The sequence below is a fragment of the Megascapheus bottae genome, chromosome 3 (genome assembly GCF_031878675.1).
Source record: "Megascapheus bottae isolate mThoBot1 chromosome 3, mThoBot2.hap1, whole genome shotgun sequence".
In the NCBI taxonomy this organism is placed as follows: domain Eukaryota; kingdom Metazoa; phylum Chordata; class Mammalia; order Rodentia; family Geomyidae; genus Megascapheus; species Megascapheus bottae.
Genome location: NC_143511.1, coordinates 86,510,722 through 86,536,572, shown reverse-complemented (window position 1 = coordinate 86,536,572; position 25,851 = coordinate 86,510,722). Strand labels below are relative to the sequence as shown.

Here is a 25,851-nt window from a genome sequence, read left to right as displayed (position 1 = left end):
ATGGCCAACGACCGGTGGAAGACTGTGGGCGGCGCGCCCCAACTTGAGGAGCGGCCGCGCGACAAGGCGCAGGTGCGCGGGGCGCGGGGCGCGGGGCGCGGGCTGGAGTTCGCGGAGCGCTCGGGCTCGGCCCGCAGCCGAGCTTGGCACGCGGGTGTGTCGGGGGCGGGGACCCGGGGCTGCGGCGCGGCCCGGCCGCCTCGCACCCCCGCGGCTGCCCCGGGACCTCGCGGGCTGCAGCCGGCGCCCGGGGCCGGAGCGGGGCCGGAGCGGGGCCGGAGCGGGGCCCGTCCATCCCCGCGCGGCGCCCGCGGAGCCCGCTCCCTTTGCCCGGCGAGCGCCCCGGCTCAGCGAGGGCGCCGGAGGCGGGTCACGGGCGGGCGGCGGACTCGAGCCCGGGTCTCTGCCCGGGACCCGGAGGGCGCCCGAGGCCGGCGGGGGCCCGGGCGGGCGGCGGGGGGCGGCAGGGGGGCGCCGGCCCGTTTTAAATTTTACATTTCTCCCAGACAGCTGTCACTGGGGAGGCGCGGGCGCGGGGAGCGGCGGCAGGGCGGGCCGGGCCCCTCGCCCCCTTCCTCCCCGCCCGCACCCGAGCCATTCCACGCGCGATCAGAGAGGGAGAGGACCGGGCGGCCGCACAGCCCGGGGGGCGGCCAAGCCAGCTCCTCTCCAAGCGGCCCGGGGAACCTGCCCTGTGCGCGCGCGCGCGTGTGTGTGTTCGTGTGTGCGTGTTCGTGTGTGTTCGTGTGTGTTCATGCGTGTTCGTGTGTGTTCGTGTGTGTGTTCGTGCGTGTTCGTGCGTGTTCGTGTGTGTTCGCGTGTCCATGTGCGCGCACACCCGTGCTGATCCTGGGACTTGAACTCAGCGCCCGGGCGCTGTCCCTCAGCCTCCATCTCAAGACGGCTGCTCTACCAGTTGAGCCCCACCGCGGCCTTTTGCTGGTTCCCTGGAGACGAGTCTCCTGGGCTTTCCTGAGGAGCTGGGGCGCCAGGCGGGAGCCCCTAGGACCGCATCGTGTCTTCCCGGCCTGCCCGCCGCCCCAGCCACAGCCCTGCCGGGAGTGACTGCTCGTCCTTTGCCAGCCCTGGGCACGGCTGCTTTTCCCATTTTGTACACATACACACACGGATGTGTGTAACATTCTCCTGTCTATGCACGCAGACATACCCATACGGGTGCATGTCACGCATGCACACATGCACGTGCATAGCACCCACTCACACACGTGTGCACGCACACACTCGCCCTCTCACAGGTACACCTATACATACTTGTTTTTTTGGTCAGTCTGGGCACTGTCCCTAAGGTCTTCAGCTCAAGGCTAGCGCTGTACCATTTTGAGCCCAAGTCCCACTTCCGGTTTTCTGGTGGTTCATTGCAGATAAGTCTCACGGACTTTTGTGCATGTGACTTTTGCACACTAAAGCAGTGTGTTCAGCCCCATGCTCCCCCCCTGTCTCCCCCCTCCTCTCTTTCTCCAGTGCTCAGAGCCTGAGCACTGTCCTTGGGTTTTCCGAAGGCTAGAGCTCTACCACTTGAGCCTCAGCACCACTTCTGGCTTTGTTTTCTATGTATGTGGTACTGAGGAATCGAACCCAGGTTTTTGTGCATGCTAGGCAAGTACTTTACCACTGCGCCAAACTCCCGGCCCTCTTTCTTTCTCTCTCTCTCTTTCTCTTGGGTCATGGGACTTGAACTCCAGGCCTGCACTCTGTCCCTGAGCTCTTCAGCTCAAGGCTACCCCTCTACCACTTTCAGCCTCGGCACCACTTCCTGGTTTCTGGTGGTTAATTGGAGATGAGAGTCTCACAACTTTCCTGCCTAGGCTGGCTTTGAACCATGATCCTCAGGTCTCAGTCCCATTTCCCCTGAGGGTCCCAGCAGGGGTGTGCACTCTGCTTGAGAGAGGACCAGGCAGGATCCCAGCCCGTGGCCCTGCCCCATCCCCACCCTGTGTGGCTCAGCTCCTGGTTTGCTGGGTGACCTTGGCATGCTGTTAGTGTGTCTTCCCTGGCACAGGGAAGGGGTGCCCGCACCCTGGGGCAGAGAGAGGAGTTTGGAGTTGGTTGGATGAAAAGCTCTAGAAATAGACATGAGTCTTGTCGTCCTGGAGTGTGGGCGGAAAGCCTCCCTCCCCTCCACCCCCGTGACCATCTCCCCCCAAGGCCCTGCACTGCCCTCTCCTTACCACCCCACAGGGCTGCTCACTTCTCACCCACCCCCAGACAGTTTCTTGATCTTGATGTTGTCAGAACTTCTGAAAAAAAAAAAAAAAAAAAAACATCCTAGGAAGGGAGGGAAAAAAAAATTCTCCTTGGGAAGTTCTTCCTGACGTCTAACCTTAATCCCTGCTGCATCTAATTCACTTGGTGGCTATGTATAGAGATCCTGTGTGGAGTCAGGAGATGCAGCCTGGGCCTCGGGTGCTTGGCATCTCCTGGGCAGAAGACACCCAGTGTCAGATAAGACTGTGAGCCGCGCGAGTGCTCCATAGCTGACTCTCTGGAGTGAGGTCACCGAGGCAGAGTTGAGGCGGGGGAGCGAGAGAGGAAGACCCCTCCCTGCTTTGGCAGTCCTGAGCCCCACTCCACAGGCTCAGGGCACGTCCAAGGCCAAGGTCAGCCAAGGCTCTGGGCCAGGCTGGGGTGGCGCAGAGACGCGACCTGGGGGTGACCTGACCGGATGAAGGGGCGCCGGTGCCAGGCATGGGCTTTGGGGGCTGGCAGCCCGCTGGGTGTGCTGGGGCACCCGTGGCACTCCTGAGGCCCCGTGGGCACCGTGTGGGGGCCAGGCCGCGGCAGGGGCAGCGATCTGCAGCGGGAGGGGCTCCGGCAGGGGGGACAGGGAAGCGAGGAGCTCAGGGGAGGGGGGGCTCAGAGGAGGTGAAATGAGAGAGTTGTGGGGGGCCGGTGCTGGGGGGCGGGGCCCCAGGGGTAGAGGAGGGTGAGTCTCCACCCTGGAGGAGCCAGTGCTCCCTGGTGGCCAGGGTCTGGGACTTGAATGCCGGGGTGGGCAGTGCCAGCAGCTCCTGTGTCCCCCAGACCCTCTGCCCTTCAGCCGCTCCTCCAGGCCGCTCCCCAGCAGGACAGGATTCTTGTCACATCCCCTGGCATAGGCCTGGGCCCCTCTTTCTCAGTCTTTGGGGCCCCAGAGCGGGGGCAGAGCCCAGAGGATCACAGGGATGCCGAGCCACCCCTCTCCCTGCCCCTCTACCCCTGAGGCCCCCACCACAAAATCCACGCCATGCTGTGCCAACTGCACAGCATGCCTTGGGCTGGGTGAGCCTCGTGCGGGGTGGGGGGACAGAGGGCCGCGGGGTGGGGCACTGCCCACGTCGGGCAACTGGGGCTAGGATGTGGCTGCTGCTTGACACTGATTGGCACTGAGCCCCCTCCTCCTGGGGCCCCGTTGCTTCTCTGGGCTGGTGGCTGCGAGGATGTGACCTGGAGGGACGTCACTTCGCATCAGGGCAGCTCTGGGGCTTCCTGCCACCCTTCGGGCACTGCCCAGCCCGTCAGGCCATTGGCTAGGGCTCTGGAGGCAGCTGCTGTGATGAGACTGTCACTGGAGGGGTCCCGCCGGGAGCAGAGCCCCCTCCTCTGGCTGGGAGCTCACTCACACTGTCAGCTTCGAACCAGGGTCTCCTGGCTCCTCCCAGGGCTGTTCCCAGGACGGGGGTCCCATGGGTGTCCTCGCGTCCTGCAGAGCCGGGGTGTGCCCACTCTGCCTGGCTCGGGGCTCGTTCACAAGCCGCAGTCTTGAGGTGCACCCTCCCTCCCTCCCTCCCTCCCTCCGGTCCCCACCCAGCCCCTTCACCCCATCACCCCGTGTGTCAGTTTCTTTGCAAGGCGTGTCTAGCAGCTCTTCGTCTTTAAAGATGATCTTGAAGACTGTTTCTGCCTCCATGCCCCCCCGCCTCTGAGGGACCCCCAGGGTCCCCCTTACACACACACCTCCCCCCCAGGCAGGGTGTCCAAGCCAATCCCACCTGCAGTCTTTCCTGCGACCTGAGCTCAACGCCAAGGAGGCAGCCTAGCTCCGGTGGAGGTGTGCGGCGGGCGGGCGGGCGCAGGGCTGATGTGGAGTTCCTCTCTGCAGCCAAGGCTGTGTTGAGGCAGAGGACAGAGATCAGAGGCCGCTCAGGGACCCGCGTGTCCCTAGCCTCCAGCCTGGGGTGCAGGGCTGTCCCCCTGGGACTCGGGCTCACGGAGCCTCTCTGTCCATCTGCAAAATGAGCTCAGCCGCAGGAGTTACTGGGAGGTTTCTTTTTTCTCTCTTTTTGTCAGTCCTGGGGCTGGAACCCAGGGCCTGGGCACGGTCACTGAGCTCTTTTGCTCAAGGCTACCACTTTGAGCCACAGCTCCACTTCCAGTTTTCTGGTGGCTCACTGGAGATGGGAGTCTCACAGGCTTTCCTGCCTGGGCTGGCTTTGAACCGAGATCCTCAGATCTCAGCTCCAGATCACAGTCCGAGCAGCTGGGATTTCAGGTGTGAGCCTCCAGCGCTCCGCCTGGGTGGAGGTTTCCATGGTGGTGACGGCACAGTGCCTGCCGGTGAGCTACAGGCCCGGTGGGCACTTGGCTGGCTGGAGGTCACCTCCACTTGGTGCCATGTCCTCTGAGGTCATCCAGCCTGGGGCCCAGAGCTCGGGAGGGGGCCGTAGAGGTCGTGAACCTCAACCTGCTGAGTCTTGACTGGGAGACTGTGCTGCTTCCTGTCCCTCTCTCCATCTACCTAGCTGCCAGCCATCAGGATTGTCCTGTGCCCATCCGGCAGGTCCTTGCCATGACTGGCAGTTCACCAGAAAGTGGGTCTCCACTGTCCTCAGATGGCATCTGGGGTCAGAGGATGGAGTCTCTGGCCGCCCCCCCCCCCCAAGGCAGGGCTGGGTCTGGCTTCCCCTGAGACCTCCTGTGGCCGTCTGGAGCCTGGCTCTCAGGCTCACCCAGCTGGTGTGGAAGAGTGGTTGGGACAGCTCAGTGAATGAGGAAGAATGACTGTCATGGGGATGAGATGGGGAGAGGGTAGCAATCAAGGAGGGCTTCCCGGAGGAAGCCCATCTCTTCCCCTGCCCTTCTCAGGAGCCCCATCAGAGATCGGAGGGGGGGCTATTCCTGACATTTATGTTTGAGGAGGTTCTGCTCAGCACCCAGAACACAGAAATAATGTGCTGGGAGGAAAAGAAAAACCACCTCCAGATGCTGTGTGCACATCGATCATGAGATAATAAAAGCCGCTAATATTTATTGCAGAAGCCCAGCACACCCGGCACAGCTCCAGGGGCGTGAATATGCTAACTGGTTTAAAGAGGCATCTCGAATTAAGGACGTCGCAAATGGGGATCTTAAGGTTGAAGAGATTTGATTACCGGAGGTGCCTGGCCCATGTGGGAAGGCTTGGGACCCCACCGAAGCTGTGTTTCTAATTTGCAGTGTGACTTGGAGGAAACCCCCTGCCCTCTCTGGGCCTTGAGGTTCTCTGAGTGTGAAGTGCTCGGTGGCTAGGAGCGATTCGGTTCTGTGAATCTGGGTCCACAAGAATCATGACGCCCCTTTGAATTGCAAGCTGCTCCTTGGTTCTGGTTTCTGGTTCCGTCCCTGAAATGATGAAATGACCCAGTTGGTATACCCTATTTTTTTTTTTTTTTTTTTTTTTGCTCAGGGCCTGAGCACTGTCCTCGGGCTTTCTCAAGGCTAGAGCTCTACCACTTAAGCCTCTAAGCCTCAGCACCACTTCTGGCTTTTCTATGTATGTGGCACCAAGGAATCGAACCCGGGGCTTGGTGCATGCTAGCCAAGCACTTTAACCACTAGGCCAAACTCCCAGCCCCTCGCACACCCTGTTCTTAAGCACGTCTTCCCTGACGCTTTGCCCTGCTTTGAGGTGTGGCTTGTTCTGGAGAATTACAGCGCCCACAAAGCCTTTGTCCCCTCCCTCCCAGTGGCCCTGCCCGCTGTTCCTCACTGCCCAGCCAGGCTGGAGAGATTCAGGGGGCTGCAGGCCAGATGAGACCCTCAAGCAGGCGCTGGTGGCAACACCTATCATCCTAGCTGCTCAGGAGGCTGGGATGAGATTCAAAGCCAGTTCAGGGAGACAAGGCGGTGAGAGTCAGGTCTCTAAGATAACCAGCAGCGAGCAAGGCTGGAGGTGCAGCTCAAACAGTAGAGCGCCAGCCCAAGGCGGCCTTCAAATCCCAGCGCCAGCAATAAAGGGAAGCGACCAGGCCTCGGTGAAGGCACTGTTTCCAGTGAGCCCCTGACTGTGTTTAGCAGGTGGTCAGCGCGTCAGTCACAGTCCTAGCTCTGCTTTCCGAGTCCTCCAGGCAGGATACATCCCCCAGCAGGCACGGAGGCCTGGGGAAGGAGACCTGGGGAGTAGAGGCTGTGGGCTGGAATGGCAGTGGAGGGGCAGGGGTGAGGACCGCTCCCCTGGTGCCATGTGGCTGTGGGAAGGAGTGAGGCCGGGGGGCGGGGAGCTCACGCTCACACAGAGCAGGGCAGGGGTGTGAGAGGAAAGGCCCGTGCCACCCGTGGGGACCACTGTCTGCCTTCCACCTTTCCAACCCCAGATTCATCTTCTGAGTCTCTCCTCTCTGTCTTTGGCTCACTCCTCCATCTTTCTCTCTCTGGGCTGTGTGTGTGTGTGTGTACTGGAACTCAGGGCCTGGGCACTGCCCTTTTGCTTTTTCACTCAAGGCTGGCACTCTACCCTCTTGAGCCATAGCTCACTTCCTACTTTTTGGTACTTTATTGGAGGTGAGGGTCTCACAGACTTTCCTGTCCAGGCTGAAGTGTGACACCACTCTCTTCTCGCCTGCCTGTCCGTTTGTCCCATCTCCAGCGGCCGAGCTGCAGCTGCGTGGTGTGTGCTGTGCTGCTGTCCCTGGCTGTCCTGCTGGCTGCGGTTGTCACGGCTGCCCTGCTCTTCCTGAACCACGGTCAGACTCCAGGCACAGCCCCCCCGCCCGTGGTCAGCACGGGCCCCGCGGGGGCCAACAGCGCCCTGGTCACGGTGGAGAGGGCGGACAGCTCCCGTCTCAGCATCACCATCGACCCGCGCTGCCCCGACCTGGCCGACGGCTTCGCCCGCCTGGAGGGCGCGCAGGCCTCCGTGCTCCGGGCGCTGACAGAGCGGCAGGCACTGCCACGGCGGGCTGGCACCCCTGGGCAGGAGCTGCTGGACACCCTGGCTGACCAGCTGCCCCGGCTGCTAGCCCAGGCATCGGAGCTGCAGGCGGAGTGCACAGGGCTTCGAAAGGTGCACAGTGCTCTGGGCCAGGGGCTCAGCGCCCTGCAGAGTGAACAGGGCCACCTCATCCAGGTACGCAGGCTGGCACAGGAGACGGGCTTTTGGGGCCTGATGGCTACAGATGCAGTCTAAGTGTCCCCAACCAGGGACTGTCTCCATCCCCATCTGGGAATGAGCTGAGCCCCCCCTGATACCACCCGGCTGGGGAGCCAGAGTGCCCCGCCCGCTCCTCTCCCAGCTATCTGCCATGAGCCTCAGGGCAGCCAGTGGCTGGAGGAGCCCCTGGAGAATGGGGTGCATTCAAGGCCCTGGGGCCAGTCAGCGTCCCAGCCAGAACCCCTGCTGTGCTGCCCAATCTTCCAGTGATGGAGGAAGCAGGCAGGCCTGGAGCGGCCCTCACCTTTTACCCTTCCCCGTCGCCCTGTTCTTCAGTGGCTCGCCAGGCCGGGGGGAGCTTTCCCGCGCTGTCCTCCCGTGGGCCTCCATGGTTCCCATAGGGGTCCAGCCGGGTCAGGCCTGTGGTCTAACCTGCAGCCCCCTCCCTTCCTTCTGTGCTGATACTGGGGCTTGAACTCAGGGCCTGGGTACTGTCCTTGACTTGTTTTGTTTTTCTGCTCAAGGCTGGCACTCTACCACTTGAGCCACAGCTCTACTCCTGGTTTTTTGGTGGTTAATTGGAGATAAAAGTCTCCTGGATGTTCCTGCATGCTCTTGCTTCAAGTTTTGGTCCTCAGATCTTGGCTTCTTGAGTAGCCGATACTGGGGTAAGCCACAGCACTCAGCTTTCCAGTGCTGTTTCGTGGCACCTCTTGTGACTCAGAACTTCAGAAACGGAAGCCAGTTCCTGCCCCCACCAGCAGCCCCAACCCTCCGGCCCACCCCCAGCTGGACACCCGGCGTGGGAAGACACTTGGTCACCCAGTGGCTCATGAGCAGAGTCCCTCCCCGCTCTGAAGGCTGCAGCTGGGAAATTACAGCCTCTTCACCCTGTCTGGGTGACTGACGGGGACTGGCCACCCCTCCTGGGTGGGGGGGTCACAGCCAGCTTCCTGCTGCTTTGCTCCCTGCTGTTTCCCCTGGCCCAGTCAGCAGGACACTGGGATCCTCCAGACCGCGTCTCTACCCCACCCCCCCTGCGGCACAGCCCCTGAGCGGCACGGCTGGGTCCACAAATGCTCCCTAGAAGCTGGGCAGTGGCAGGTGCCAACCTCCGCCCCAGCATTGCAAGGTAGATAGCACCTCTGAGGTCCTGAAGCCACGGCTCACTGTGTTCAGGGGAGAGTGGGGACTTGAACTCAGGGCCTGGCACTGTCTTTGTTTTTGCTTCAGGCTGGTAGTGCTGTACCACTTGAACGCGAGCTCTACTTCCAGCTTTTATCTGGTTAACAGCAGACAAGAATCTCACAGACTTTGCTGCTTGGGCTGGCTTTGAACCACCATCCTCAAATCTTAGTCTTCTGAGTATGTAGGGTGACAGGTGGGAGGCTTCAGCCCCTGCTCCACATCCACTCACTTGCAGGGAGTCAGGGGGGCCACAGGCTGGGCCCGAAGGGTGGTTGGAAAGTTGATGGCCACACGGGGCCCTGCTGGCCTCTGGCGAGCAACCCCCAGCTGTTGGCTTCCGGAAGTCTTCTTACAGAAGAACCGGGGCTCCCCATGTGTGCTGTGCTCTGTCATCTCAGGAATGTCATGGGGTACCCTGTTTGGTGGGGGTAAACTGAGGCTGGGTGGCGAGGGGCCCCAGGGAACTTGGGCCTGCAGCTGAGACGCTCTGATTCCATGGCTCTGCGTGGTGCCCTCCCTGAATGGCTCTGTCGGCAGAGCTGCTGCTCCATGAATGCTGGCTTCAGCTGTCACCATTTGCCCATCTCAGCCGAGATCTTCCCTGCCCTTGAGGAAACGGGAGGCGCAGTGTCAGAGCCACAGTGGCCGAGGACAAGCATCCAGGGCCCTCCAGCAGGTGGCCCTTGCTGTCTCCCCTCCCAGGGGTGGCCTGGCTCTCCTCACAGGACTGGACAGGCCAGCCTCAGGTCACCACAGCTCTCCCTGCCCTCCCTGACTGCTCTGCCCTCCCTGAGGAATCACATGCCCAGTGGAGGGGAAACAGGCAGGGACCAGCAGGCCTGGCCTTGGACGGAGAAGCTGAGAGTCACATGTGTAAACTGCTGGCTCTCGGGTTTCTTCTCCCTCCCCCCCCCCCCCCCGGGCTGTTATCTGTGAGTGACAGGTTCGGTGCTGAGTCCACACTGGGCCCCACCTCTCACTCCACATGATCCCGGTCTCTTGAAGCCTGAGGGGGGGGAGCAGAGACCCCAAGCCCTTCATGGAGACCCCCTGGTCCCTGGGAGCCAGTCTGCCTGCCCAAGTGGCAAGCCTGGACGGTGGTGGAGGGAGAAGAGAAAGATAGCTGTGACCCCACAGTGCCAGGGAGGTTGGCTGAGGATGGGGAGGAGCAGTGCCAGAACTCAGCCCCTTCCCAGCCAAAGCCAGCCCCGGGCTCCTCCTCCCCTCCTCTCAGAGAAGAGATTTGAGTCCTGGGCCCTGGGCCTGTTTGCTAGCAGATTCAGCTCCTTGTGGGCCTCAGTTTCTCCGTGTATAGCAAAGATGACGGCCCCAAGTCCTAAGCCCAAGCAGAGGTGTTCAGAGGACACAGGGGCCGGAAGACACAGGCTGGTTCTGGGTGTGTGGTCCCTGTCCCTGTGACAGCGCGGCCACAGAGCAAACGTCACCCTCTTCATCCCTCTTCCAAGTTCAGCACCAGGGGCTGGAACTCAGGGCCTGGGCGCTGTTCGTGAGCATTTTGTTCAAGGCTATTGCTACTTGGGCCACGCCTGTATTTCCAGTCTTTTTGTCTTTTTTGAGGTTTCCTGGAGATACATGTCTCAAAGGCTTTGCTACGCAGACTGGCTTTGAACTGAGATCCTCAGGTCTCAGCCTCCTGAACAGCTAGCATTACGGTCACTACCATAGTATGGAGCTGGATCCACCTATCCCCTCCCTCCTGGCCGTGTGTTCTGGGAGGAGAGCACTGTCTGCCAGAGCCTGGCTGACTCATCACGTCATGGTGGAGTCAGCTCAGGGCCACAGCTGCCACGGGCTAGAGCCCCTTCCATTGGGGACAGTCACAGCCAGCGCTCCCCGGTTCTCCCACCCCCCAAACCGTGACCTTTCGTGTGCTGCAGCTCCTGTCTGAGAGCCAAGGCCACATGGCCCACCTGGTGAACTCGATCAGCGACTTCCTGGACGCTTTGCAAAGGGACCGGGGGCTGGGCCGGCCCCGAGTCAAGGCGGACCTCCAGAGGGCCCCGGCCCGCGGAGCCCGGCCCCGGGGCTGTGCCAGCGGTGAGTGCCCTGAACCCCCCTCAGGAGAGGGGAGAACCAGGATGAGGGTCACCCCACAAGACACTGGGGCCCCACCTTGCTTCCAGGGGCCCTAAGTGCGGACCTTCCTCCACTGCCAGTCGGAGGGCTCGTGGCCGCTCCCCCACAGCCTGGAGCCCGGGGCCCCTCGCTTGTGTCTTGCCTTGAGCATTCAGAACCCATTTTCCAGACAGCAAAATGGAGGCAGGTGGAGCTTACCCAGAGTGGAGCGTAGCTAAGGTCTCGCTCCAAGGCCAGCGCTCCTGAGACAGTGAGAACAAGAGCTACAGATGGTTCTGGAAGGAGAGGGAGGTGGGGACACAGATTCTGGGCTGCCTCCGCCCTGACCGTCCCTCCCTGCCACAGGCCCTCCACCCCGGGACTGCCTGGACGTCCTCCTGAGTGGGCAGCAGAAAGATGGCGTCTACTCAGTCTTCCCCACACACTACCCGGCTGGCTTCCAGGTGTATTGTGACATGAGCACTGATGGTGGCGGCTGGACGGTGAGTCTCGTTCAAGGGTGCACCTGGTGCCTGGCGCCCGGGGTGTCTGGTATATGATAGGGGTGGGGAGACACTAGCATGAGACCCTGTGACCTGCGCCAGACCCCAGGGCCTCCTGGCGCCTGCCTGGCTGCGTGGCCACCCTGGTCTGTCCCAGTCAGGGGCAGGGAGGGGCCATGCAGGCCCTGAAAGGCCCAGGGCTGGAAGACCAGAGCCTGGGCTTGGGCCCCCAGTGTCTCCTAGATGGGCTCGCTGGAAGTCCCTTCCGGACCAGCCTCTGCCATGTTGTCTGCAAAGGGTGGAAGGGGCTGGGAATGTGGGCTTGTGCTCTCTGCAGGCTCTGTAGCAGCCATCGGTCCCAGCGTGGTTGGGAAATGAGGAAACAAAAGGAGTCGGCAGGGGTGTGGCTTTGTTCCAGTAATGCCACTTGTAGACAATGGAATGTGAATTTCATAAAAATGTTCGTGTGGTCTTCCTTAAATATTATTCAGAAGACAGTTGTTTTTTTTTTCTTTCTTTCTTTTTTTAAAGAAAGAAAGAAACTCTCCTCTTTAACCCTTAAAACAAATCCAACTGATGCACCATTTATCTGGCAAATATCATGTAACCCTTCTATTAATTACAATAAAAATATATTAAAAAAAAAACAAATCCAACTGGGTGCTGGTGGTGCAAGCTTGTCAGCTTAGTGACTTGGGAGGCTGTGAATAAGAGGATCGTGGTTTGAGGCCAGCCGGGGCGCAGGTGGATAGCTGGGTGGGGGGTGCAGGCCTGCCATCTTAGCTGCACAGGAAGCGCCACTAGGGAGGACTGAGGCTATAGGCCAGTCCAGGCAGGAAAGTCTTGAAGACTCCATCATCTCCCCGGAAGGGAGCTGAGTGGGGTGGGAAGGCGCCTGCTCATCTTGGCCATGCCAGGAGGGGTTCATCAGGTGGACACAGCCCACATTTGTGGCCCCGGCAAAAAGGGAGGCTTTCCTCTAAAAAAGAAAAGAAAATGCAGGTGCCAGTGGCTCATGCCTGTAGTCCTAGCCACTTGGGGTTCTTAGATCTGAGGATGGAGTTTGAAGCCAACCTAGGCAGGAAAGCCCTTAAGACGCTTATCTCTGCCAGATGCTGATAGCTCACATCTGTAGTCCTAGCTACTTAGAAAGGAGGCTGTGATCCTCAGATCACAGTTCAAAGCCAGCCTGGGTGGGAACGTCCATGAGACTCTTATCTCCAAGTAATTAGCCAAAAGCTAGACAGGAAGGTGTGGCTTAAATGGGAGAGCATTAGCCGTAAGTGACAAAGCAAGAGCGTGAAGAAAGGAAAGAGAAAAGACAGACACTCTCCTTGCTGCAACCTTGCACTCAGGTCTGGGTTTCCCTCCAGTCCCCCCCCCCTCACTCCCTTCCCCCCATTGCACACCGAGGCTTGCTTGGGGCATTGACTGTTTTTGTGTACTGAGGTCTAGGCTGGTGGGTGCTGAGGGGAGAGTTTCTCATCAGACAGAGGAGCAGGCAGAAGTGGAGGAGAAGGAGTGCTTCCAGGAGATGAGGGCGCCCGTGAGAGGGAGGGAGCACAGGCACATCTGAGGGGGGCAGCGTCTCCAGCAGAGGTGAGGAGAGGCGAGTCCTGGCTGCCATTAGGAGCCAGGCTGAGAGCCGCGGAGTCTCCCGCACGGGAGACTCTGAGCCTGTCTCTGAGCCTGTCTTTCCGCCGGGGAGGAGAGCTTTTAAACGGACTGGGTCTGTGTCAGGGGGTTAAAAGCTTTTTTGTTTTCCTAAGCAAGAAGAGTCTGAGTTATGGCTTCTGCCTGTGGGCCTCGGGGGCCGCAGGCTATGAGGCCTCGCACCCAGGCAGGCGGACTTGAAGCCGCTCCCCCTGGAAGGCTGTCAGGATTTGGGATTCCTTCAGCCTAGGTTTGGGGGGCAGCTAGAGGGGCGTGGGTGAGAATGCAGCCCCGCTCCCACACCTGGGTCGGGGCTCCAGTGGAGGCCGAATGGTCTGCGCACGTTGGCGCGGGCCGTGCCCATTAATATCCATTTGGGCGCTGTCAGGAGCGATGCCCCCGCCCGGGCCTTCTACCCGCTGGGATCCCCTCCCTGCCACTCGGAAGGTCTGGGAAGCTCCATTGTCGTTAGGGGTGCCGCCTGCCTCCTCTGCATCCCTTGGGCCATCCATCCTCATTAAGTTCCCCATCCAAGCGGCTGCCCTGGGCTGCCAGAGCCGAGCCGCACCCCAAGAACCTGCTTCGTGGAGAAGCTGGCATGAGCCAGCATGGAAGACACTTGCACTCTGCTTACCACTGCTCATACGACCATGCCAGTGTCCCCCAGGCCACAGGGGCCTGTAGCGTGGCCTGGTATGGGGAGCGTTTTCCTGTGTGTGCAGCAAGGCTGGCCAGGGCAACGCCCCTGCCCCCCATGGCCCAAGTGGGGCATGAGGGGAGCCTGGTGTCCCAGCACTGCGCCTAGGACAGGCAGCCAGCAAGGCGCAGGAGTGGGTGCTCACCGGTCAGACTCCAGGCCCAAAGCTGGGGCTGGCAGAGCTGAGGGGGGGAGGTGGCGGGCGTGTTGGGGGCTGGATGGCTATGTGCTGTGCACTGGGGTCAGAAAAGGCAGGTGGGGGGTGGGGAGGGCGGTACACCAGGAGTTGGGCTCTGCAGGGCTGGAGCGACCCAGCAGGCCAGGGCTGCAGCGGTTGAGGGAGCAGTGGGTGTGAACCAGGCATGTCCAAGGCTTAATGGCGTGGCCCCTAAATTCTTGCTGCAGAAGCTGCCACACCATGGGGTAGGGCTACTTGTGGCTCCTTGTGGCTGGGGAGGTCACGAGAAGATCCACCAATGCCTCCAGGTTCCCTGGGGCTCACGTGGCTGCTGGCTATGAATGAGCCTAGCCCTCTGCCCTAGGCTCGCCAAAGGCCACCACGGGCCAGGCCAGGCGGAGCCAGGAGGGTCAGGTCATGTCAGAGTCACTCCTGGACATCATAGGTGCCCACCGCCCTCAGTAGAAAGGAGGAAGGGGGAGGCCACCCCACCTGGGAGCACGGCCCACTCTTCTGCCACCTCCTCCTGCCTGTGGGCACGAGGCCGGAGGGGGGGGGATGCGTCCCTTTTTTTTTTTTGGTTGTGGGACTTGAACTCTGGGCCTGGGTGCTGTCCCTAAGCTCTTCAGCTCAAAGCTACCGCCCTTCTCCCTGAGCCACAGCACCACTTCCCGTTCTCTGGAGATTAGTAGAGATCAGAGTCTCACGGACTTTTCCAGGGCTGGCTTTGAACTGCAGTCCTCAGATCTCAGCCTCCTGAGTAGCTAGGATTACAGGCGTGATCCTCCAGTGCCTGGCATGGGATGTGCCCTCTTGAGGCCCCTGCAGCTAAGGGTGGGCACCGGGCCTATACCCCTGCAGTACCTCTGGAGCACTGATCACCCCAGAGCCTCAGTTTCCTCCCCCCCACACACACGGCCTGCAAGGTGGGAGCAGACAGGGGGAGGGGAGGAGGAGGAGGAGCAGCAATAGGGGAACAGAGGGAAGAAGAGGAGGGTAAGGGAAAGGCAGGGGGAGAGGAGGAAAAGGGACAGGAGGAGCAGAGAGGAAGAGGAGCTGGAGCAGTGGAGGAGGAGGAACGGAAGACAAGGAGGAATGGGGGAGCAGGAGTAGGGGGAGCAGAAGGAGGAGGATGAGAAAGCAGGGGAGGGGAAGAGGAGGAAGGAGTGTGAGGAGAGCCTCTCACTGGTCCCTCTGTCCCTGGAGGGGTCCCTGCAGATCCGCCCAGGGCCCTGCGGCCACCAGGCCCTAATTGCCAAGTTTCTGCATAATCACCATCGAGGTCACACACCTGGGCCCAGTTCAGCGTCTCTGACAGCAGAGACTCGCGCAGAATCGATTCTGCTCCCCATTCTCTGCTCTGATCCTTAGCTGGGCCCCCACCCCGTGCGCACATGCACACACACACACACACACACACACACACACACACACACACAGCCTTTACTGCGCCCCTGCTTCTGCTCTGACACCTGCCTGCTTTGCTGCCTGCCCACACTGTGGGGTCACGGGCTCTGATGGGGCTCTAATTGGCTCTGCTGCTGAGGAGCCAGGGCCCTGTCCCCCCGACCTGCAGCTAGCTCCAGAACTTCAAAGGGGCCTGGCAGGCATGGGCGTTGGGAGTGATAAAAGCTCCCTGGGGCTTCCTGCCAGGATGGGGGCGCCCCCCCCCCCCGCCAGGACTCTGTGCAGGGAGCCAGCTCAGGCTTCAGAGTCTGCTGTAGACCCAGCTGCTCCCCACAGGGGCTGGGGTTCCTGTGGTCCCACACTGCCGCCCAGCTCCCACGCTGCTCTGGGGACATTCCTGTGACCCATGAGACATGGGTGCCCCACCTTCCATCTCCAGGGAGCCCTGAGCACGTGGCATCTCCCAAGCTTCCAAAGTAACTGGTGGTGTGTGAGGTGGCACTCGCCGCCCTAGCTCACACTTGATAAATGGCAACCTGAAGCTGTCTGCCCGCAGCTGGCAAGCACCACTGCCAGGCCTGGAAGTATGGCAGGGCGCCAGGCCCGGGGGTACCACTTCCAGTCAAAAACAAGGAGTGAGCAGGGTGCAGTGACTCACCTCTGTAATCCTAGCTACCCGGGAGGCTGAGATCTTGAGGATCGTAATTTAAAGCCAGCCCGGGCACTAAAAAGTCCTTGAGATTCTTATCTCCAATTATTCACTAGAAAACTGGAAGTGGTGCTGTGGCTCAAGGGGTAGGGCAGTAGCCTTGAGCTGAAGAGCTCATGACCGACCAAGGGAGAAAAAAAAAAAAGCAGTGGGCCTCCATCCCCCGGGGGGGGGGGGGGCTGTGAGCAACCCCACTGGGCTCTGCCCCATTCACACCTTTGCTTTGACCCTGCCAGAACCTGCAGGGGTGAGGGACGGCTGCTCCAGGGATGGAAGCACCTCCAAAATGTTCTTGACTTATTTGAGGCCTGCCTAGGGATTCACTCACCACCCATCCAAGTCTCATTGCTGCTTCTTTTCTTGGCATTCCTGGAGTTTGAATCCAGGGCCTCGTGCTGTCCAGACAGGTGCTCTACTGCTGAGCTGCACCTCCAACCTCTTCTGCACTGGTTGTTTTTTGAGATATGCCCTTACTTTTTACCCAGGTACATGCCTGGACTGTGATCCCCCTATTTTAGGCTTCCTGCCATAACTGGGTTGAAAAGTAGCTGGGATGATAGACATGAGCTGCTGGCAGCTGCTCCCGCCCCCCACTCCCTACCACCCTCCTCCTCCTCCTCTTCCTCCTCCTCCTCCTCCTCTTCCTCCTCCTTCTCCTCCTCCTCCTCTTCTTCCTCCTCCTTTTCCTCCTTCCTGTTGTGGACCTGGAGTTGAGTCTTTTACTTGTTTACATCCCAGCCTTTTTTTTTTTTTGACTTTAGTATTTTTACCTAGGGCCAGCCTGAGGCCTTGATTCTTCCACCTGGGTCTCTCGAGTAGCTGGGGTTACAGGCATACACACCATACTTGGCCCAAGTTTTTTGTTCTTCAAGAGGACTCTGACTCCCCTCCCAGAAGCACCTGCCTCACAGGGGAGGAGACCCCGTGGCCCTGCTCGTGGTCTGTGTCTGCAGCCGTCCCTGCACTTGATGCCACCTGCTGGGACCGTCAGGCCCCACAAACTACCTTGCCCTGGGCTCCAGAGTGGACCTGCCCGGTCCCCGCTTCTGGCCTCAGTTTCCCATGATGGAGCTGGTGGGCTCTGCTTGGCCTGTAGTCCAGTGGCCTCCCAGCCACTGTGCTGGCAGAGGGACACACACTTCGCCCTGTGTCCACAGTTCCACTCCTCATGGAAACACGGGTTTCCAGGACCCCCACCTACAGATGGGGAAACAGAGGCACAGGATCTGAGGAACACTGGAGCAGCTCTGCCCTGACCATCCTCCCAAGGCCTCTGCCATCTCTGTGAGCTACACACAGGAGCTTGAACTCAGGGCCTGGGCACGGCCCCTGGCATCTTTTCCTCAAGTGCACCCTCTACCACTTGAGCCACGCTCTACTTCCTACCTTTTGATGATGAATTGGCGGTATAAGTGTCATGGACTTTCTTGCCTAGGGCTGGCTTTGAACCACGATCCTCCGATCTCAGCCTCCCGAGTAGCTAGGATGACAGGCGTGAGCCACCTGCTCCCAGCGCCATCTTTGTTTTGTGGGCGACAAGCTGAGACTTTGGAAGTCACACTGCTGGCCGCCGGCATCTGGGCAGGACTCAGGGTGCACCAGGGTGGAGGGCTTGATGGGCTCAGGGGCATGGGGCTTTGGGGCTCCTCACCTCTCCACCAGCCCACTGCCCCATGTCCTGCAGAGCTCACTTACCTTTCCCATCCATTTCTCATTTGCCAGCCAGGGGCTGTCCTCCCCACCACAGTGCTGTGCCAGCCCAAGTCACTGGCCTGGGCTTTAGGATGGCAGTCCCATGCTCTTGGCACTGAGACAGGCCAGGATGAGGGGGGCAGCTGCCCTCAGAGGCTGCCAGATGGGCAGTGGCTGACCACCGGAGGCACTTGGCTGTCACGAGTGCGCGATTTGTGGCCTGGGTGGCACAGGGCCAGAGCTCCCCCCACCACACCTGGGGGGCAGCTGGCGCTCAGGACTCTGCACCAAGAAAACACGCCCTGTGTGTCTTCCCACTCGTGGCTCCAGCCCAAGAGGCTGCAGGGATGACTGGGGTCTCCATACCAGCAGGAATCCCAGCAAAAAGTCAGCCTGAACTCGGTTTGGTTCTTCCTCCCTTTGTGCCTGAGCAAGGATGCTAAGGACAGAAGGGACCCAGGGACGCTGTATCCTCCTGTCCAGCCAGTCCTTGCTCTGTCATTGAAGCCTTCTCTGCTCAGCCACATCCGGAGACACCAAGGCCTCTGAGGTCTAGCTGGTCTTCAAATACCGGACGCCATGGCTGGTTTTTGCCCCAGAGTCTCGGAGTCAGACAACAGTGTGCCAGGCCAGGGCTGTGAGGCTGGAGTGTGAATCTAGGCACTGAAGGACCCGTCACGTGTGTCTGAGCCTGTGAATGAGGAGGGGCCCTCAGCAGAGCCAGAGCCCCGATGGCAGTGCGTATCTCACAATCCAGCGACAGGTGGCCAAGCCGATTGAATGGGTTGCGATCAACCCTGGGTTTGCCATGCAGAGAAAGCACGTCGAGAACAGCCGATTATTGTAGGAAGTTTCTGCCCCTCAGAAATGGGCAGGTGTGATGTGTGCGCTCGTGCATGCATCTGTGCGTCTTCACAGACCCCACCTCTCCAAGCCACTTTTCCTGGCTGTGCTTTAGCCCCTCCAGCGGAAGGTGGGGATCAAGTTACCACGTCCCCCCACCCCCACTCCATCCATAGCCCTGCAGCCCTCAGCTGAGGCTACACAGCCCTTCTCCATGTCAGAGCCCTTTGTCCTCTGGCACCAGGGGAAAGGGAGACAGGGCTAGAGCACAGATCTTGGCACAAGAGGCCCTGGTGAAGAGGTGGGATGTGCCTGGCAGTCAACAGTGGTACCACTCTGTGCAGGCAGAGACACAATGATAGGATACTGGACTTCAGGCATCAGCAGAGAAAGAGAGACAGAGACAGAGACAGAGACAGAGACAGAGAATGTGAATATATGTTTTTGTCTGTGTTTCAGTGTGTCAGTCCTGGGGCTTGAACCCAGGGCCTAGGCACTATCCCTGAGCTTTTCCACTCAAGGCTAGTGCTCTACCAATTGAGCCACTTCTGGCTCTTTGGTGGGTAATTGGGGTCTCATGGACTTTCCTGCCCAGGCTGGCTTTGAACTGCAGTCCTCAGATCTCAGCCTCCGGAGTAGGTAGGGTTACAGGTGTGAGCCATGGTATTTGGTCCAGGCACCAGAACTGATACCGCTCAGGCCTGCTCCTGCACCTCCCTCACCAGGGCCCCCTGGCAAGCCTGGATCCCCCCCATGTCCAGGGTTCATGCTCTGATGTGCCCAGAAGCAGGGTGCCCCAGGGGTCTGGCTGGAAAGAGCACTGGCAGGGCAGCAGTGGTGCAGGTTTAGCTCCTGTCGAGGTCTTGAGGGGGGGCGGGCACTGAGCTGACCATGAGGCAGTCAGGCCGACATGGGGCGGGGGCAGGACGACACCCTTTCTCCAGGTCCCCCTCCCTGAAGCTGCGACCCCCACCGCAGGTCAGAACTGCTTCCTACCTGCTTCAACACAAGGCCTTAAGCCCCAAGGTCCCTCAGGCTCCTTGACTCAGTTTCCCTCACAGGCACTTTGGAGCACTGGCATGAGTGCATGGGTGTGGCAGGCCCCTGAGGAAGCTGGGAGAGAGAGTCAGGGAGATCTAGGCAGGAAGAGGGGAGGACTGGCCAGCCTTGCTTTGCTGAGCACCTACTGTGTGCTACACTGGAATCTCACTGGACGTCACGGGCTGCAAGGAACGTTCCTTCAGATTTTCCTACTACAGTTGCAGAGACTGAGGCTAGAACAGGTTCCATAGGTCACCTGGGGCCATCTTTGCAGAGCCCGGGGTTCCAGGACCCAAATCTGTAGCCTCGGGGCCTCCCAGGCCCGTCAGGACACGTCTTGTGTGCAGTGCTGAGGGCCTGGTCCCCAGGGCCAGGGGACACCCCAGCCTCGGGGCAGGATCCCTCCTGGTGCAGGTGCCGGAGGGCACCCAGCTGCAGCAAGCACCTTCAGTCCTCTGTCAGAAACTGGCTCAGCCTCCCCCGCCCCCGGGGGGCGCCTGGCTTCCACCAGGATCAGGGCTTTCAAAGCACGCGTGCTCGGGGCGCTAATGCAGAGTCGATACCACGCTCAGCCGCTCAGATCTCTCCAAGGCTTATCGAGTTTCCTTCTGCCCGGCCCATCCCTCTTGAGGACTTTGAAATTTCAGGATCAGGGCAGCTGAGCAAGGAAAAAAGGAGGTGTCACCCCCCCATACATTCCCCTCCCCACCCCCGCTCCACACAGCCTGCTCCATGACGTGGGAGCTGCCCAAATGCCCATAACTGATATGGCCTTGGGGACGAGGGACATGGGAGGACAATGCTATGGGTCGCCGGAGGCAGCGGGCAGTTCCACGAGACTGAAATCGGGCTGCTTAGTAATGGAAGCAGCAACTTGCGCTCCATAGCCAAATCTCTGGTACATCAGACGTCGACACAGATGGAGGCAGGTGGGCGGCGAGGGGAGGCTCGGGAATGAGCAGGAAAAGGCTGGTTGGACAAGAAAGGCGATTGGGAAGGGGGGCGGGAACAGGGCTGTCAGCGATCTTGTGAATACTCAGGCAGCGGCTCGTCTGGTCCTTATTTCAAAGCAATTTAACCAAAGGGATTCCAGACTCCCAAATCAACAATGCTATGGAGATGAAAGCTGCAGAGGCAGGCCAGCCTGGCTGCTGCCCAGGTCACTCCCTAGCCAGGCTGTGACTCCTCTTCTCCCCCACACCCCAAGAAGTAAATTTGGGGACTCCTGGATTCCCTTTCTCCCCCACCGCTGATCCTGGTTCAGGCTTTGGTTACGAGGGGAAGGAGCTGTTTGAGAGATGAGCCTAATGTGAAAGGGCAGTGTAGAAAATGAGAATGGAAGCAGACCCCAGGGCCTCACACTTGTAATCCCAGCTACTCAGGAGTCTGAGATCTGAGGATTGTGGTTTGAAAAAAGTACATGAGATTCTTATCTCCAAGTAACCAGCAAAAAGCCAGATGTGCAGCTGTGGCTCAAGTGGTGAAGCACTAGCCTTAAGTAAAGAGCCAAGTGAGAATGAAGCCCTTGAGTTCAAGCCTCAGTACTGGTGCCATGGCGCACATCTGGAATCCTAGCTGCGCTGGAGGCTGAGAGCCCCAGATCTCACAGCAGCTCACAGCCAGCCTGGACAGCAAAGTCTGTGAGACCCAGTTACTTACCAAAAAAGCCAGCAGAGAAGCTGTGGCTCAAGTGGCTGGTAGAGAGCTAGCCTTGAGCACAAAATCTGGGACAGTGCCCTGGCCCTGAGTTCAAGCCCCAGTTACTGGCACGCAGAAAACAAAACAAGAACAAACAAGCTGGATAGTGGAAGTTGGGTACACCTGGGTGGTGGTGGCCTTGCTGAGAACCTGCGGTCCTCAGGAAACCCGGGTTTCGTGTTGACCTGGGAAGAGGTATCAGGGCTTCTGCCCTTTCTTGACCAATGGGGAAACTGAGGTCCAGAACAAGAAAGGCCCAGCTGGCATCCTGCAGTCAGAGGCAGAGTGGGCCTGCACGCTGTGACATCCAGGGACCTGTGTCCCTTGGTCAGCACCAGACATCCCCCTCCTTTCCCCCTGCAGGTGTTCCAGCGGCGGGAAGATGGCTCTGTGAACTTCTTCAGGGGCTGGGACGCCTACCGAGAGGGCTTTGGCAAGCTCACAGGGGAGCACTGGCTAGGTGAGCCCCCCAGCCCCCAAACCCCCGCCTGCCTCTGGGCCTTCCAGACCACTGGCCCATCCTTCCCTGTACTAACTGCATGCCTGAGGCTGCTCACAGGTGCCACAGGAAGAGAGCCAGAAAAGTGCTGGCTGGTGTGGCTCACAGGAGCCGATGTCAGCACCAGGGAGGCAGAGGCGGGCGAGTTGAGAGCTTGAGACCAGCCTGGGCCACAGAGTGAGGGGCTGCATCCAGAGCAGGAGTGGCTATAGCTTCAGATGAGGGTCAGTGAATGTCAGCTCCACTGGCCCCTCAGCCTCCTGGCCCTGTCCTCGTCTCATTGAGGGTTTTGTCTTTTCCTAGTGAGTTACGGGAGCTTTTTATATATTAAGGCTGTAGATCCCATGTTTGGTTTAAATGATATATATTTACTCTTCTCCTAGTCATTTATCTTCCAACTCAAAAAAATTATGTCATCAATTTTCTGCTCTGTGTGTGTGTGTGTGTGTGTGTCTAAGCCCTGGGGCTTAAACTCTGGGCCTGGGCTCTGTCCCTTAACTCCTTCACTACCACTTTGAGCCACAGCTCTACTTCCTGCTTTTTGGTGATTAATTGGGGATAAGAATCTCAGACTTTCCTGTTCAGGCTGGCTTTGAATTGTGCTCTCAGCCTCCTGAGTAGCTAGGATTATGTGTGTGAGCCACCAATTTTCTTTCTTTCTTTTTTCTTTTTTCTTTTTTTTTGGCCAGTCCTGGGCTTGAGCTCAGGGCCTGAGCACTGTCCTTGGACTTTCTCAAGGCTAGAGCTCTACCACTTGAGCCTCAGCACCATTTCCGGCTTTTTTCTATGTATGTGGTACCAAAGAATCGAACCCGGGTCTTCATGCATGCTAGGCAAGCACTTTAACCACTAGGCCAAACTCCCGGCCCTTCTTTCTTTTTTTGAATTAAACCTGGGTCTTCGTGCATGCTAGGCAAGCATTCTACCACTAGGCCAAACTCCCAGCCCCTCATTTTCTGCATTTTAAGCCCTGATTTGATTCTCTGATTTCAGAGACAGCTCTGGTTTCTTTTTTCAATTTTTGTCCTTTTTCGTAACTTGTGCTTTCTAACATTACATTTTAGGTTCAGCTCTTCAATCTACTTACAAGTTCAGTCTCCACTGTGGGGATTTGGGAGTCTGAGGGTCTCCCCTTTGCCTCCTTCACTCTCATTTCATTCTCTGGGATTCAAACTTGGGGTGCTGCCTCTTGCCTCACCATTGGGTCCTGGGAGGTCAGCGAGAGCTAACCTTTGGCCTGGTGGAGGAGCAGAGGAGGCGTTTCCCAGCATCCTCTGGGCTCTCCCCTCCTTGCCCCAGTCTGCTGTGAAGTGCTCTGTCCTGGGTAAGGGCCTGGGTCCCTCTGCCTGGGGCTTGGATGCCACTTCTAGCTGGGACAGGCACCCTTGCTCCCTTCTGTTCGCAAGGCCTTCCTGGCTGACTTCACTGCCTGGGTACATGGGGAGGGAAGGCAGCTGACCCGGGCCCCGTCCCTGGGTAGAGCAGGTGAGGTAGGAGACCTCCCAGCATCCAGGCCTCTCCTGTCCCGGGAGAGGAAGACAGGAGATGCAGGAGGACCAGGACTTCTCCAGCTCCTACTGCAGTCTCTGGGCCCTGCTGGTGGGCACAGGGGCTCAGGCTGTGGCCTGCCTGGGGCCTGGGAGGGGAGGGGAGGCCAGGGGAGAGGCAGACAGAATGCTGCCGCTGACTCGTGAAGCGTTTAATTAAGCCCCTGGTAATCTACAGTTAATCACACCTCGGGGAGCGGGGAGCACCTAGAGAATGCGATTCCCAGGATGGGCAGGACGGGCTGGGGAGAGGGACAGGGGGAGGAGGAGGGAGGAGGCAGTGTATGTGGAGCATGGCTGAGCCCTGGGGCTGCAGGGGGCTGGAGCACTGCCTCTCAGCTTCCATCCACCAGGGTGTTTTCATTGAGCATCTGTTACACTGGGCCTACCTCAGCAGCTGGGGTCAGCAGGGACTCCGTGGCTGTGGAGTGGGGGGTGGGCAGGGAGATGATCCCCGTGAACATGGACGGGGGTGACAGGGCTGGAGAGGAGCCTGGCAGCCTCCCAAGGCAGTGAGACCAGGAGATGTACAGAAGCTAGCCAGTGAGGAACAGAGACGAGGGCCCCAGGCATAGGCTCAGAGCTGAACGGATCCTGCTTGGGTGTGACAAAGGAAGAGGGGTACTGCACACCTAGAGCTCTCCCAGCCATCAGCTCAAAGGCCCCCATGTTTGGAAAGCACAAATCAGCGCGGGGATGGTAGGAAGGGGGTGGGGTAGTAGTTAGGCTTCGACTCAGGCCTGGGCATTGTCCCTTAATTCATTTGAATCTAGTGCCCTCCACTTAAACCACAATTCCACTTGCCACTTTTTTTCTGCTTAGCAGGAGATAAGAGTAGCGAGGAAGGGTCAGGAACATGGCCTAGTGGTAGAGTGTTTACCTAGCATGCACAAAACCCTGGGTGTGATTCCTTGGTACCACCTACATAGAAAAAGCCGAAAGTGGTGCTGTGGCTCAAGTGGTAGAGTGCTGGACTTGAGAAAGCCCAAGGACAGTGCCCAGACCCTAAGTTCAAGCCCCAGGACTGGCCAACAACAAAAGTAGCTAGGATCACAAGTGTGAGCTACCAACCTCCCCTAAGCAATGAAAACCAGACATGAAGAACTCCTCCGCCTCGCAGACCCCGCCTGCAGGAAGAAGGAAGTCGCCTGTGGCACACGCTTGGGGGTTGCTGACTTGTCCGCAGGCGTGCATGCTCAGCTCTTGTTTCTCTTGTTTTTTGGGGGTGCTCTTTGCCCCCCCCACCGGCGTCTTAGGGCTCAAAAGGATCCACGCCCTGACCACACAGGCTACCTACGAGCTGCATGTGGACCTGGAAGACTTTGACAACGGCACAGCCTACGCCCACTACGGGAGTTTTGGTGTGGGCTTGTTCTCCGTGGACGCTGAGGAGGACGGGTACCCGCTCACTGTGGCCGACTACTCAGGCACTGCGGGTAAGGCTGGGCTGTGGCACCCTCCCCCACGCGGAGGGAGAGGAGGCCTGACCGGGCCCACCTCACCCTGCTCTGCAGAGCCCGCAAAGGTGCCCCTCCTTGCAGATGTGGCCAAGTGAGCCTGAGTCACAGATGCCAGGGGTCTGTGTGGGGCCTAGGCACACCTGTGCCCCCATGCCTGTCCACGACCCCGGGAGTGCCCACCCCTTCCTGTCCACGACCCCGGGAGTGCCCACCCCTTCCTGTCCACGACCCCGGGAGTGCCCACCCCTTCCTGTCCACGACCCCGGGAGTGCCCACCCCTTCCTGTTCATGGGCCCCCTGGGCACTCTTGTGCCCACGTTCACCCTTCTGTCCCCTGCAGGCGATTCCCTCCTGAAGCACAGTGGCATGAGGTTCACCACCAAAGACCGGGACAGTGACCACTCAGAGAACAACTGTGCCGCCTTCTACCGTGGCGCCTGGTGGTACCGCAACTGCCACACGTCCAACCTGAACGGGCAGTACCTGCGTGGCGCACACACATCCTATGCTGATGGCGTCGAGTGGTCTTCGTGGACCGGCTGGCAGTATTCACTCAAGTTCTCTGAGATGAAGATCCGGCCGGCCCGGGAGGGCCACTGAATGGGCACCTGCCCTGCCCGGCCTGTCCCAGCCAGCACCCTGGACCACACCCAGCCCCTACCCTGCCCCATGCCCTGCGCCCCCTCACGCACCTCCCCTGCCCCCATGCACCTGTGACCTGGCTTCCCTCAGGGAGGTCCAGGCCAGCACTGACACTCATTCCCCTGGGAAATGGGGTGCCCACCACCTCCTTACTGCCCCCCATAGGCCCCCCCATTTGGCAGCTGGCATCTGCTGGGTGGCCCAGCTGCCAGCTTGACCCTAACTCTGTTCACACAGACTTTGGCCCCTACATGGTTGCTGTCTCCTAGCAGGGACCACGGAGGGTCAGCTTCATGCCCTGTCTCTCACTGGAGCCACCAGGCGGCACCCACTTGTCTGAGCCAGCACGTGGCATGGTGGGCGGACAACCCCAGCCGTAAGAAGGGACTTCTGGGTGTATTGAGGCCCACTGACCCTCCCAGTGCATGCCCCCCTCTTGGTGCCTGGAAACCCCTCCTCCTTCTGGAGGCTCTGGCAGTGCCAACCACCACCTGTGGCCCTGTGCCCCATGGCACAAGCCCAGGATGCAGCTGCCTGCACTGACTTGCACCTTGAGACTGAGCGCAGTGATCCCATTGGCATCCAGCCTCTTGGACGTGTGCCCAGCTCTGCCCTGCACCCACAGACCCCAGCTAACCTGTCTGCACAGCCAGGGCTGTGGCCTCTGACCTCT

The 25,851-nt window shown here is 59.6% G+C and overlaps 1 protein-coding gene across 1 annotated transcript; it reads left to right on the top strand.

The window, feature by feature from the left end:
- On the top strand, positions 1-25,851 carry Fibcd1 (fibrinogen C domain containing 1). Its single transcript, XM_090329225.1, has 7 exons — positions 1-72; positions 6,842-7,321; positions 10,432-10,591; positions 10,976-11,112; positions 21,394-21,490; positions 24,333-24,512; positions 24,877-25,851. The coding sequence occupies exons 1-7, from the start codon at positions 1-3 to the stop codon at positions 25,134-25,136; spliced, it is 1,386 nt and encodes a 461-aa protein (XP_090185351.1). The 3' UTR covers positions 25,137-25,851.